The sequence below is a fragment of the Phoenix dactylifera genome, chromosome 8, assembly GCF_009389715.1.
Source record: "Phoenix dactylifera cultivar Barhee BC4 chromosome 8, palm_55x_up_171113_PBpolish2nd_filt_p, whole genome shotgun sequence".
Taxonomy (NCBI): domain Eukaryota; kingdom Viridiplantae; phylum Streptophyta; class Magnoliopsida; order Arecales; family Arecaceae; genus Phoenix; species Phoenix dactylifera.
The window spans coordinates 17,382,372-17,397,725 of record NC_052399.1 but is presented as its reverse complement, the minus strand read 5'-3'; the positions used below and the strand labels follow the sequence as shown (position 1 = coordinate 17,397,725).

Sequence of the window (15,354 nt, the reverse complement as noted above, 5' to 3'; positions counted from 1 at the left end):
AAGGTTATCTACCTTTCCAAACTCAGCCTTATTACGTGCGTATACCATATATTTATTTTTTATATTTGCTAAAGCACCATTGAAGTAACGCATAATCTGAATCCTCAATCTTTATAATAGTGATCCGTCGTCCGCTTCACTACTTTCACGTCCTAGTGCACTCCTTTGGCGAAGAGATGATGTGATGGATCAAGAGATAACCCCCACTCAAAATTCCAAAAATAAAAGAAAAAAAATGATAGAGCTATATTTGCAGACTCTAAATTTTGATGTATCACCAACAATAGAGACCAACTTGGAACTGTCTTGTAGGGTTGAAATCATATGAAGTACTGATCAGATACTTGCATATTCATATTCATATTTATTTTGTTTGATGAATACGGATACGAATGTTAGACAGATACAAAAATTTATATCCATATTAAATACCAAAAATATAAATATAAATATAGATAGAAATCAAATAATTAAATTTTATAGCCACATAATCAAAGATATTACTAAGTGAATGATAAATTAAGTTAATAGCATGCTAATGTGATCATTTATTTTGTAACAAAAAGTTCATGAATGTCATACAAAATTAAATAGAGTTACAAATAGAATTGGATATTCAAATGCAGTTCAGATAATTATCTATCTATATTCATATCTTCTTTTTTTTTTTTTTGATAGATATGTATATTTAGTTGGATGCTCAAATTTTTATGCATATTCGGATAAATTTGGATTAAAAATGGATCCGGATGGATATTAACTTATCCACTTTTTGGGTAATAAAAGAGAGGCAAAAAAAATCTTTCTTAACAAATTTACTTCCATTTCAGATGTGATAAACCATTGTTCATACATATTTGTTGATCGGGCTAACCTTCCATCGCTAGAGCTGCCAACTGTTTTCAGTACTTTATAAGCTTGCTAGGTGCCATTGATGTTGTGAGCTTCTTACTGGTGCAATAAATTTTGGATGTACGACCCCCTTCCTTTTATTAAAAAAAAAATGATAATTTATGAACGCCGGTTCTTTATTTCTTAAAATTGTATGGATCCATCAAGCAGCAATTCTCAGTTGATGAAATCACGGCCATCTATTGAATACATCTCAATATCTAATTAATAATAAAATCATAATCATAATTAAATGCGGCAGAATTATAGTCATTTTTTTTTTTTTTTTTTTGTTGCAACGACGGCTCACACACTGCGGGTGTGAATGCAGCCAACAAAATTAGAAAATAAAACACTACGTAATGGCCCTGGAGCAGCTCCATTCCCAACCCAAACAAAACCACCGGAGTGGTGGGCCGCATAAGAGGCCATCCTGTTGGCCTCCCTAAACACGTGTGAAGCCTGGAGGGAGTCATACTCCTCCATCAACCTATGAATCTCAAAGATTAGCGGTCGATCCTCAGCAGTGAGTCCTCATCCCCAGATCTACTCAATCACAGTGGCCGAGTCGCCCTCAAGAATAATACGGTCCACACCCAGTATCCGCTTCGCATAGAAGATGCCCTTTCAGGCTGCTCTGAGCTCGGCATACACCCCTGACGAGTCAAAAGTCCGTGAGCCTCCTGCCGCAACTAATCTGGTGTCATGATCTTGGATAACGAACCCCATGCCATTGCATTTCTCCTCATCATCCACACTGCCGTCAAAGTTCACTTTGAGAAACCAAGGGGTGGAGGCACCCAGGAGACGAGTACTGTCCTGGACGCTGTGTGAGCAGAATGGGGGCCCTAGATGTCCCTAGCCAACTCAGGTGATACCTCTGTAACGCTGGTGATCTCAGCCGCTTGCATAAGGACTCTAGCCGCTATCACCCTCGGGTGAGGGCTGACTCCCTCGAAGACTCGGGCATTTCTATCCAGCCAACACTAGCAGGCTAGATAGGCAGCGCATGTCCCCCTCTCCTCAAACATAGATCTCTGTGCCGAGTCCTTTAGGAATTGTAGAAACTCTTCGATAGATAACCACCTCTGCCACTGATCTGGCTGGCCCGAATCATAGCATCATATCTGTCTGGCCCGTGGGCAATCTATGAGGGCGTAGAAAATGGTCTCCTCCATCTCCGGACAAGTCACACAGCCCACGGGCCCAGCACAGCTCTTTTTCAATAAATACTACTTCCTTCAATAAATCTTCTTTTTCTGATCGGATCACAGCCTTCCATCAAAATCCTCTGCTTTTCGGCAGCCACGCTGACACCGAAGTGACCGAACCCATGGTACAAAAAATACAGTACGCAAAGGCTGAACATGCTCTCCTCTCCAGGCTAAAATTCACCGCGACCAAACCGTCCAAGTCTCGTGCGAATCACGGCTTGCAGCCGTGCGGTGGCTTCGGGGCTCGAGACAACGACGCTCTCGACCATCAGCTCCGCTTCCTCGCCAGTGGAGTTGGGTTGAAATCCCATCTCGCATGAATAGTTGGCGTTTGGGAAGAGAAATGCGGCCCTCCAGAAGGGCCGCTGCTCTCCTTCCGAAGCGGGGCGTATCTTCCTCACCGCAGCTCAGCAGGAGATTAAAGCAAACAGGTGAGAGGCATAGTATACTCCCCTCCGAAAAAATCATGGCTTTACGATAACTCCTTTTTACAACAAAAAATAAGGTTTTAATTTCTGGGCTTTGCTGCACTGAAGCTATCTTGTTATACTGCAAAAAATTCAGACCAGGTGGTAGACCGATGAGAAAAAAAATTCTCCAGAGTGTTTGTTCATGGGAAAGCTAAATAGGATGCAGTCGAAATTCGAGAACAGAATACTTGTTATGATATCCTTTATCGTTATCTTTAAAACTAAAACTTACCAAGCACAATTTCATATATGGATTGCTTTGCTTTAGTTTGTTCCTTAACGTCTCGTTAATACTTTCAACTTTTACTAATATTTTGATGGATATTTGATTAATTAAACACTATGGAACTGTGTAGAAAATGAAATAGTTCAGATGTTCAGACTTCCAAGTCTCAGAGATGACAGCGCAGCCTCACCAGCAACACCAAGGTACGAGCGGTCCGTTCGTGCGCTCGACGAGAGGTTCGTGAGAATACTGAAGATTTTTAAGTGGGGATCGGATGCTGAGAAGGCCTTGGAGGTGCTGAGGTTGAAGGTTGATCACCGATTGGTTCGCGAAGTAATGAAAACAGATGTTGAGATTGGGGTGAAGATGCAGTTCTTCAGATGGGCCGCAAAAAGGAGGAATTTTGAGCATGATTCCACCACGTATATGGCCTTGATACATTGTTTGGATGGAGCCGGACTGGTAGGCGAGATGTGGAAAAATATCCAAGACATGGTTAAAAGCAGTTGTATCATTACCCCTACCGAATTATCTGAGATTATTAAGATCTTGGGGAGGGCAAAGATGGTGAACAAGGCATGCTCGATTTTTTATCAGATAAAGACTCGGAAATGCAGGCCAACTGCACATGCTTACAATAGCATGATCATCATGCTGATGCAGGAGGGCCATTACGAGAAGGTGCATGAGCTCTACAATGAAATGTGCAATGAAGGTAATTGCTTTCCCGACACTGTTACTTACAATGCTCTTATTGCCACTTTCTGCAAGCTGGGTCGTGAGGACTCCGCTATTAGGCTATTTGAGGAGATGAAAGAGAACGGATTGCAACCCACAGCAAAGATTTATACCACTTTGATGGGCATGTTTTTCAAGTCAGCAAATATTGAGAGGGCTCTGAGTTTGTTCCGTGAAATGAGAGATCAATGTTGTTCCCCAAATGTCTTTACTTATACTGAGTTGATAAAAGGTCTTGGTAAGGCTGGGAGAGTAGAAGAGGCATATGACTTCTTTCTTGAAATGCGGCGGGAGGGCTGTAAGCCAGACACAATCCTCATGAATAATTTGATGAACATTTTGAGCAAGGCTGGGCGTCTGGATGATGTCATTAAGCTTTTCGAGGAGATGGAATCTTTGCAATGTGTGCCAAATGTGGTTACATATAATACCATCATCAAAGCACTTTTTGAATCAAAATCTCGTGCATCAGAGGTTGCTTCCTGGTTCGAAAAACTAAAGGAAAAAGAAATTGCTCCTAGTGCCTTCACCTATTCCATTCTCATTGATGGATTCTGCAAAAGCAATAGAGTGGAAAAAGCCATGTTGCTTCTTGAGGAGATGGATGAGAAGGGTTTCCCCCCCTGTCCAGCAGCCTATTGTAGCCTAATTGATGCTCTTGGAAAAGCAAAACGGTATGAAGCTGCCAATGAGCTATTTCAGGAATTAAAAGAAAACTGTGGTTCTTCCACTTCTCGAGTATATGCTGTGATGATAAAGCATTTTGGTAAATGTGGGCGTCTTAATGATGCAATAGATCTTTTTGATGAAATGAAGAAATTGGGATGCAGTCCTGATGTCTATGCCTACAATGCCCTCATGTCTGGAATGGTAAGGATTGGCATGATAGACGAAGCTCAAACCTTGCTCCGAACAATGCAAGAACAAGGTTGTGTTCCAGATATAAATTCTCTCAACATCATTTTGAATGGACTGGGAAAAACAGGTGGCCCACACCGAGCAATGGAGATGCTTTCGAACATGAAGAAATCTAACATTAAACCAGATGCTGTCTCGTACAACACAATTCTTGGTGCTCTAAGCCATGCTGGTATGTTTGAGGAGGCAGCTAAATTGATGAAAGAGATGAAGTCAAAGGGATTTGAATATGATCTCATTACATACTCGTCAATACTTGAAGCCATTGGAAAAATTGATGATGAACACATGGACTCAGTTCGTTAAAGACAATATGGTAAGATTTTTCTTCACTAGACTTTGTTTTTATAAATATATAGCTAATTCTACCATGTTATGTCGGTTTGCTTCATTGTGGTTTCATTTAAATTCATACTGAACCTTTATTCGAAAGTTGCATTATCTGATTAGATATGTGAAAAGTTGTTGGACTCTTATTACTATGGAGATTTGACATGCAATCTCATAGATATATCCTATTTCCCCTTGACAATTTGTTGCCCATATATGCGGTAACAGTCCAAGATGTCACCCGAAAAGACTGTCCAAGGTGTTATTTGGGTTCCTTGGCCTTGTATAAGCATCTAAGACCTCCCCAACACCCAATCAATGTGGACTAAACACAAGCTTGCACGAATCCTCATGTTCCCTCCCTGTTTAAGCCCTAGCATCATTGCTAAATTAAGGGTAAACATTATTACATCTCATAAACATTTTGCGAACTACAATCGGGTTGTGGTCAGCCCAAAAACAACCGATGCTACAACATCCCTTAGTCACACATGGGCCATTGGTCAAGTTTGCTCTGATACCTTTTGTAGCGACTCAGGAACTCACCCAAAAAAGCTAGCTAAAAAAGTGTTATTTAGGTCCCTTGGTCTTGTATAAGATCCCAAGGCCTCCCTAGCATACAACCAATTTGGGACTAAATGCATGCCTGCATCTATCCTCCCATATACTTTTTGGGTTTTAATGTAATTGCCAAACATAGTAAAAATAGATGCAAGTTTCATGAAGTAATTGATGAATTATGTGTTTTATATTTTCATGAGGTCAAAAGTCACAAACAATTAAGAAGCAATCATATGCAATCTAGATAATTAGCAATCTTCCCCCAAAACCAAGAAAGAAAAAGAAGATAAATTATAAAAACATCATAATCAATGCAAAAGCATTCGTTCTAGAGAAGCTTCGGATTATGGAAGGGATTGTTGCAACCATTATTGAAGAGCTTCCAAGTTTCACCAATCAGACTTATCTCAGCCAGTTGGCACCCTCTCCTCAGAGAGGTCCAGAATTTGACTTGGGATGGTGCTAGTCCCATTGAGTTTCCAAAATAGAGAAAGACTGAAGGAAAGAAATAAAAGAGGGACAAATCTTTTGGGTTCCCCATAAAATACTAACCCCACCCCCTCTCTTCCCCTCTCTTCTTGGCTGATAGTTTCAAGTTGATATCTTGATTAGTTAAATATCAGACTTACTGAAAAATTAAATATTTATAATTATATTTGTTTGCATAAATATAAGGCACTCCCTGAAGTAGATGGCATAGGCACTGAAGAATTTTTCAATAATGTCTGATTTGGTGTTTTATGCCAGAAAATATTAAAAGTATTTATGAGGGAAGATAGAGAGTGATTAGGATTTTTCAAAAGGACCAACATGGATCATATATCAGTGAGTACATGTGTTGATAGGCAGGGGCCTAAGGGGAGAGATTAGCAACAATATAAGCATTTTTTCGAAAAAAAGGATAAGAGGTGTTTGAACTTCGAATAGTCTGGAAAATTTGTAAATATTTTCTTTTGGCAACACTATATTATGGCATCATGGTCAATCATATTGCCAGCCCTATGCTGTACAAAGTTATTTTGCTATTAGAATGAAACTTGGAAAGTGAAGTACTAAATTCTCAGGAACATCACAGATAGTGTGAGAAATGTTGGGAATGCTTTTCTCAACTAGGGACCGGTTACCCAACATAAACATCTTTTTTTCTTTTGGTAGGAAACATAAACATCTTAATAGACCAGACCATGACAGTTTACAAATTTGACATATGAAGAGGAAGGGTACCGATCAAATGGCTGTTCTTGTCTGAACAACTAAGCTTTTCTTGTACTCTGCCCCAGAACTCAAGAATTGATAGGTCAACTAGAATGTCAGATTTGGTTACATGTCATTAGTGATAATGTTGCATCTATATACAATCAAGAAGGTGTGCCTATATTTTGAGCCTTGATAAATCAATAATATTATATCACTATCTTTATACATAAATGTGTTCTTTGAAAGCTTCAATTTGCTGTACAAGCATAGCAAATTAGACTGCCCACTCTACAACTTAAAATGGATGGAAAAACATGGAGATGAGGAGAGCAATTCAAAGAATATAGAAGAAACCCCAAACTCATGTCCCTAAATATCTAAAAAATATAAATAGGCTCCTCTGAGATCTTAACCCAAGATATTAACTTTTTCTGTTGAAAGTTTATTATTGTATAACATGAGAAGAGTTGCTACAAGAGCATGGATAAAATCTAAACCAGGATATACTTTACCAGATTTCCTTTGGGTTTTATATCCATGACAGGAGGTGGACTGTAAATTTTGTCCTATCATTATTAACCAGATTTTTTTCCTCTTTCTTTTGATGGTTAAATGATCTGATGTTGCTATTATTGTATAGCATGTCATCCTTTAGTGGTTCCTGTGTTCATAGCATGGTTTGCTGAACCGGCCCGTACCGGCCCGTTCAGCACATGCCGTACCGGTACCGGCGCCAACTGGTACGGTTCAGTCGTGAAAAACGGTTCCGGCCTACCATCGCCAACCGGTACGGTTCAGTCGTGAAAAACGGTTTCCGCTGTGTACCGGTGCGAACCGGACTGGTTTGCACTGGCCCGCGCGGGACAGCGCGCGCGCTTAACTCTATCCATACCGGTTCAAACCAGTCCGAATCGGAACTGTATCGGTCCGGTAGGCAACCGGTATGCCTACCGGTACCGTTACGGCGTACCTTGATTTATAGTTATATATCATAGCCAACTGCAGTCAAGAAGCCTTATTCCATCTATCTGGAGCCTGAGCCTTCTTTATGTTTTTAGTAGCTTACTCATTCCTATTAAGAGCTTTGTTGTCTGTTACCCCTAGTATTTGTAAAATTTTTCTCACAGCTTCCGTCTTTTTAGACCCTCTAGACAGAAACCGTTGCTCTCCTTACTGGTTTTGCGTATTACTTTACTCATGCCAATACCATCTTAGTTAATTCTCCCCTTTACATAATCAAAAAAAGTGGTTATTACTATTGTACTTTCTACCCCTGTTTTTCTTCCGTTCTTTACATGCTCAGGTTTGCTTACTGTACATTTGCTTTCTTTACTTGAGCACCACAAACTTGTCTCTTGACAATCATGCTTTTGTCATCACTTAGCTATCAGTTAATTTCTTGTGACTTCATCACTTGTCTAAAGAAATGGACACCTTTACAGGAAAAATTGTGAAACACATACATATAAGCATGTTCAACAAAGTGTTGCCCCCAAAAAAGGGTGCACTTGGTGTTCAAGTTCTGATATGGCTGGGATTCTGAAGTATGATTGCTGGAGACAGGTTTGCTCAATATTCATATTCAACTGCATCCAAATATAAAACTGCGCTGTTTAGATTGAACATTGGAATTAGAATACCATTGGACCAAACAGCATGCAAGGTCGTCCTCCTGAGGCCCTCCGCATAATTTGGATTTTTCTGAAGCGAAAGGTGAAGCTTCACTCGAAGTTTTAAGATGTTCCATGGGCAAGTATAATTAAAACTTAATGATGCCATATTCTTGCCTCTCTTAGCCAAGATTGGATTCAGATTCTACTGCATGCAAAACCTGAAACTAGGAAGCCAGAGTATTGGGTCATGGATGCTTGGACCAAATCCTATAAGATCGCATCATCAAACATGCCCTCAAAGAATCCAAGGTGGAGTCCTTGCATCTGCAAACCTTCATACGATGTATAAACCAGAGTCATTGATGTGAGACTCGAAATTCTCACAGCCAGGAGGTTAGGGGCAGCATAATTATGGAAGCGTTCAAACCAAGAGGGCCATTGTTGAGTTTGAAAGCCTTGCCCTACGCTCCGGGTGTTGGGTCATTTCATTATTTCTCTTCATGTTGCTCATGCTGTACATTTACTCTCTGATCGATACTTTCATAAAGAATATAAGTTCCTTTTATAAATACAAAATCAGCATAATACACCTGAAGAAGCATGTGGGGCACAGAGCACCAGGTGAATGGTGATCTCTGGCTAGATTTTTTGGAAGTGGCTTGTGCTGTAAGATACCATATACTGGAACATAATGTGTTGTGCAGCTGGTGTGGTATTGTCTTCTTATAGACATTAGGTGACATTGGCTGCTTCCTTCTTTTTTTTTCCGAGTTGGTTGTCATATTATAGGATAGAGAACATGCTTCTTCGAGTCCAAAACATGTGAAACCACATATAGTTTAGACAATGCAATGTTTTTTTTACTTGTAAACTGCTTAAGCATTGTCAATTGGAGAAGTGCCACTTCATGTGAGTTACATGCCAATTTGCATATTTTGTGATATTTGGCTCCAATTAAATTGATCAACAGAACAGCAGAGCTGATCTAAAAAGAACTACCATTCTAAACTGCCAGGAAATATCATCACTGTGGAAGTAGCCTGAGTCCTGCTTCCAAGTCATTCATAGAAATTGTAACCTATCAGCATCCGTGCAAACAAAATCAAGATGAAGATCCAAATTATCTCGAGCATTCATTCAGTGGATCTATTAAAACCCATTCATCTCTTTCGTCTGTTTCTCTGTGGTCTCTCTGTTGATTAATTCTGCCAAAAGCCTCCACGGTACGAGATGGGTGCAGCTTGAATCCATACGATACACTACTTATGATCTTGATTATTCATTATTAATAATGTAAAATTTAGGCGAGTTCGGTTGGACTGAAGTTATTGAAGTGAAAGACTCCTACTGAAACCATCATTTTATGTCGATAACATGCTTCATCGGCTCACAATATCCAGTGAATATAACAACCACCTTCCCACTGTCCATTACTGACATAATATCTTTTAAGGCCTCTAAACTTCAGTCCTTGTCATCTGCTTTCTGCATTGGTATCAACCTGTAGGCTTCATCTACAAAAAGAATTCCTCCCTCTGCTTCTTGTATCTGTAAAAGAGTTTAATATAAGATTAGGATATTGAATGCACCATTAAGGTTAACGCAAATCAAAGATATCTCGCCCACCTCAGAAGATACCAAAACTCCATGAAGGTATCTGATATATCCAAAAAGAATGACCTTTGAAGTTTTGTGGTCGGCAGAAGCCAAATTACAATGTTTCACAATGTATTAGAAAGTCCATTTGATTAAAGCAGTAATTGGTAATGGGTGAGAGAAGGGGATGGAAAGAAAAGAAATATTAAGAACAGGGATAGTTGTGTGGCACCTTTGAGGATTCGTAGTGCTTATATAGAACTTATTAAGGCAGTACATAATTTGAGAATACCATCTGTATTATAACTAGAAAGCATCAATTTAACGATTTTCAAATATTTGATAGGCTCAATCAAATACTTGATAGGCTATTCAGATTGAGAGAATAGGAGAAGTCTTCTGATTCTTGTTTAATTCAGCACAAAATTAATATGTATCAGTAAGTGTACCTTTTGCCTTGTCTTTGGTCCAGTGTGCCCTACGAATTCTCCCATAAGATCTCCTTTGCACTTCAGTTATGATATCAGGAGGCAAACTGCCCACCATATGAAGGAGTTTGCCCAGGACTCGAGCAACCATGGTTTTACCTATCAATCATGAAGGCAGTCCAAAATTCATTAATCGAAACAAAGACACCAGTTAAATGAAAGATACATCTGGCAATAAAACCAAGATTTGCGTTTGTTGACCCAAGACAATATAATACTTTACTCATGTATCAGTACATGCAAGTTGGACTGATATAGTCAATTCAATCAAAATGTTAAAAGTTCTTATATGTTCTTTACAAAAGAGAAACTTCTTGGCATTCTTTTACTGACTTAAATATCTTGCAATGTGCTTCGAATGCTTGACGCATAATGTCAAAATTTTGATTTGCCATCGAGCAGTAAAATCAATAACAGAAAGAACCTCATGCAAGCTACAAAGCAAGTTTCCTGACATTAACCTAGAATAAATCCAAACATAAAAGCCTAATCATGCAAGACATCTAGTACCTGTTCCAGGGTTACCAAGAAAAGCCATATGGTGAGGCCTTCTAGCTGCGATACATACTTAAGCCCATGGCTCTTTGCTTTTCATCAAAAGCATTCCCTTGGCCTGCCTCTGCAACTGCATCTTGAGTTCATTCAATCCCACGGTGATTGATATAGCTGCTTCCAAATCTGCCATCTTGGCTTTTGCCTTACAGCATTGACTCAAGGGCTTTGCACTTTCTTTGCTCTTCTATGTGCCAATTAAGAAGTTTCCACGAGGGGTCATGCCCTCCTGTGGTGTAACAACATATAGGTAGCTTAATTTCTTTTTCCTTTTCCCCAGAATTCACAAGAAAAAAAAAAAAAAAGTAGGGTTCAACTTGAAAGTTCATAATATATATTATATTTGACATTGTAGTTAGCATTAAACTTGTTACAACCCAAGACCTCGCCCAAAAAGACTAGTCGGAAGGTATTTTTGGATTCTTTAGTCCTGTATAAATACCCAAGATCTTCTTGATGAATAACCAATATAGGACTAAATATACGCATGCACGAGTCCTCATATACTCCTCTCGTTCAAGCCCGTTCAAGTCCTTATTAGGATAAGAGTTTAAATCCATTCAAATCTAATAACAAGCATTACGATCAGCCCGTGGTCAGACTCTATGAACTCGTGCTGCAGCGTTCCGTTGTCCATATAGACTATAGGCCGAGTTCACTCTGATATCATTCGTCACAACCTACGACCTCACCCAAGAAAGCTAGTCGGAAGGTATTTTTTTAGGTTCCTTAATCCTGTATAAGTATCCAAAATCTTCTCAGTGAATAATTGTTGTAGAACTAAACACACGCTCGCACGGATCTTCTCAAAACTCTAGCAAGGTGATGCAATCTTCTGCTCGAAGTGCATGCCAATCAACTAAATGTAGTGGCGTCATCCCATCCTGCAGCAAATAAAAAATAAAGAGTTGCATGAAATCCAAAATCCAACAGCACATCAAAGCATATTACGGATCACATAATCCACGAAATGAAAGGGATGAATGTTTTAAGATCTCTAATTTAGCAGCAAAACAAACGCAGATCAGAGATAATGCTTACATTGGCTTTGGCCTCCAGAAAAGCACCATGAGCAAGAAGAAGACGTGACTGCAGCCGTTTATTTTTCCCTGCCATGTGCAAAGGTGTTTCACCATACTGCAAAATAATTTATACCCATGTATCTATAGATCAAAAGATCATAAATTCTATGGTAGAGTTAATTCAAATGAGTGAATACTGATTGCAATTTCAAAATATCGTTGCTTTTAAGTTACCAGGTTCTTTGCCTCCAGCTCAACCTTCTCCGGACCCTGCCACCCAAGCAGGAACTTTACGATACAAGTGTTATTATACCCAGCAGCCATATGAAGTGGTGTTTTTGACAGCTACAATCAAGTAAAGAGGGCAACGAACATCAAGCTTTCAAACCAACTCCATTGCTTGAAAAATCGAATCTTGGCTGCAGTTCACTATATGAGCAGGCTGAATATATCAAGCGACAATAGGGCATAAAGCGAAAAAGACTGATGCTTTCTGATTAAGAACGTCATGCATGCGTAGGTTTCGAAACAAGATGACACGGATCTAAGAGATACACGCAATGATTTGAAGAATAATTCAGTATTAAAAGAATATGAACTTAAGAATTTGTTCAGATAAATTCTACATCGAAGTTAAGGATTTTACATTGTTCGAAGATCTTGAAAATCCAATTTATCACCGAAATTTGGAGGTTGCAATTCTGCTCCCTTTCCAGGTATATGAAGCCTAATTCCATTTTTCTCGAGGGGCTTCGAAATAAGGGCACGGAGAAAAGACAAAAAAAATAGAAAAAAAAAGTGGTTGTCCGCAATTGTCAGCCTGCGAGCCATAGAGGGAAAATGGGGCAGTGGCCCGTTGTCCTTTCACCGTTGAGAGCAAGAGGTGCTCGCTGCTATGTGAAACCAGCCTAGCGCAGTTCCCTCCGCTTCAGGAGATGCGCGACCCAAGCTTTAGCTCAAGGCGCACATCTCGCTACTCAACTTGAAACGGGTGAGCCAAGGGGGGGTTCTATATACACCCCCCCCTATTGCTAAGGACACCCCCCAAAAACCAAAAAAAAAATACCCAAACTAACCTTTAGTGTAATTACCATATTGCCCTTGAAATTTTCTCAAAGAAAAAAAAAACACCCCTCAAACATCCCTTAAACCCCTCGATCCATTTACATCGTTTAGGCGATCTTTGAAGGAGATTTAAGCCCCATTCGAAGCATGGACAAGCAACTAGTGATTTGGGACGAAGAATCGGCCGCAAAGGTACGTGTTCCACCTTGTTTCGAAATTTTTTTTTTTTCACGGTTCGTGCTCCGTTCGGCACTGGATCGCTGAACAAAAGGCTTCTGTTCGGCTGAACGGTGCCGAACAGAAGCCTTCTGTTCGGCAACCCTCAACCGAACAGAAGCCTTCTGTTCGGTTGCACAGTGCCGAACAGAAGGCTTCTGTCCGGCACTGTGCAGCCGAACAGAAGGGTTCTGTCCGGCTCTGTGCAGCCGAACAGAAGCCTTCTGTTCGGCACTGTGCAGCCGAACAGAAGGCTTCTGGTGCCAAATCGCGTGCCGTGCTGAATTTTGTGCCGAACAGATCCTCTGATTCATTAATTCTTGGTGATAAATTATGGGCGATCTCCCCGAAGCCGATGATGGGGATCCCAAATAACCTGCAAAACAAAAGGTCCATTTCAGTTTTATACTATATCGCATATTAAAAGTACTGACAAACACAAGCAAATGGTAATATGATACGTACCTCATCGATGCTCAAAAGGTACAATGACTCACGTAGAACCACTAAATGGTCCATCGTGGTACGGGATGGAGTACCGGGCATCCAGCGGTGCACGCGGGGACTGGCATCAGTATACTCAAGCGACGGGTGAGGACTGAGTGCTGGAAAATGCTCATAAATCCATGCCTGCAGAAGCGTCATATAACCACTGATCTGTCTCACTGATGACCTCGACGCAATCCCCAACTGCCGATACAAATATGCTAAGGCAGCTGTACCCCAGGCATATGTGCTCACCCTATCCAGATCCCGCAGTAAACACAGATACGCTATAGGCACCCTGGTCCCACTCTTATCAGCAAAGAGTGTGCAGCCTAACAAAAATAACAAATAGGCTCGTGCTGCACACTCTATCCTCTGCTGGCTGTCTCTATCAGATACAGAGTGAAACTGAGTCCTCAGCCACTCCATCCTCACAGACTGACCGCGCGATGACAGTACCTCCTGACGCGCGTCTCCAGCTGACACCCCCAACAACTCCACAAGTAGCTCCTCAGCATCCCGATCACTCATCCTCTCAGGAGAAACTGCTACTGAGGCACCTGCGACAGGAATCCCTAAAATGGCGGATATATCATCCAACGTGATAGTGATCTCGCCAAATGGTATATGGAAGGTGTTCGTCTCGGGCTGCCATCTCTCTACGAAGCCCGAAATCAGAATCTTATCGGTGAATCGATAAGAGCACTGTACTAACTCTATGAGGCCCGACTGCCTCAATAGTGCTTTGAACCTGGTATTTGGTTGGTTTGAAGACCACCACTTCCATTCACCAACCTTGGCAGTATGGTTCATGCACTTTAGTGGAGCCCGTTCCTGTAATATAAATGTATAATTACTACTACTTTATAAAACATCAATAAACAAAATATAATGCTATAACAAATAAACAATACCTGTTGCCTCCAGATGGAAGCTGCTATATGCGTCCTGAAACTGATCAGGACGGACTCATCCTCTGGACCTCCTGGACATGGTCCAACGGACTCATCGTCTTCGCCCCTAGCGGGCATATCATCATGCTCTGACTCAGGAGAGGGCGATGGCATATGAGTAGGCTCGGGAGAAGCAATCCTAGCACGACGTCTCCTAGCTGACGCCGTAGGTCTAACTCTGGAGGGACCGGGATCCATGTCTGAAAATATAGAAATTCAATGTTAGGCTATATCAAAGAAAATAATTCAATTGCATACATAAATGATAAATGATAAAACAAGCCAAAAAAGAAACAAGTTACTTCTTGAAATCTACATGATTGGGTTTTGTGATAAATAATTCAATGTTACTTCAATTGCATACATAAATGATAATTCAAAAGTATACGACTCGTAAACTCAAGACATAACTCAATAATAGACTTTACCTAAAACTATGCCGCAGTTCTTAGTTTTTGTTCGTTAACTAATGTTGTGGTTTTATTATTTGATAGAGCATTTGATATGAGATAATCATTCCAAGATCAAGAATGACATCGATGAAGGTAACAAAAATGACCCAATTGCAGCGGCTCGGCCCCAGTCGGCCCCATGGGGCCGAACCGAAGGCACTGATTCAAAGAACCAGTGCCGAACGATTTGGGAAGGCGGAGAGGAGCTACCTCAAGGTGGTCGTGAAGGCGCCGGTGAGGTGCTCGTTGCTCGAGAGATGGTTCCGGAAGAAGCCGGTGAGATGGTCGGAGATCGGGAGAATGCCGGCGATGAGAAAAAGAAGGAGGAACGAAGGGATTTTGGGCGTTGGCGAGGTGCTTGGAGGT

General features: G+C 40.7%; 2 protein-coding genes across 2 annotated transcripts; one reads left to right on the top strand and one right to left on the bottom strand.

Annotated features, from left to right (window-relative positions):
• Positions 1-2,260: 2,260 nt before the first annotated feature.
• LOC103710896 (pentatricopeptide repeat-containing protein At3g16010) lies at positions 2,261-8,747 on the top strand. The gene is made up of 3 exons (XM_008796821.3): positions 2,261-2,536; positions 2,932-4,773; positions 7,988-8,747. Exons 1-2 carry the CDS (start codon positions 2,422-2,424, stop codon positions 4,761-4,763), a joined length of 1,947 nt encoding a protein of 648 aa, XP_008795043.2. The 5' UTR covers positions 2,261-2,421; the 3' UTR covers positions 4,764-4,773; positions 7,988-8,747.
• LOC103710930 (protein CfxQ homolog) lies at positions 8,127-12,213 on the bottom strand. The gene is given in 14 exon segments (XM_008796860.4): positions 8,127-9,238; positions 9,241-9,364; positions 9,366-9,508; positions 9,511-9,706; positions 10,204-10,255; positions 10,257-10,341; positions 10,753-10,807; positions 10,809-10,843; positions 10,846-10,930; positions 10,932-11,063; positions 11,583-11,678; positions 11,836-11,931; positions 12,051-12,161; positions 12,205-12,213. Coding segments are annotated over 14 exon segments (1,275 nt in total). The 3' UTR covers positions 8,127-9,182.
• Between the last annotated feature and the right edge of the window lie 3,141 nt (positions 12,214-15,354).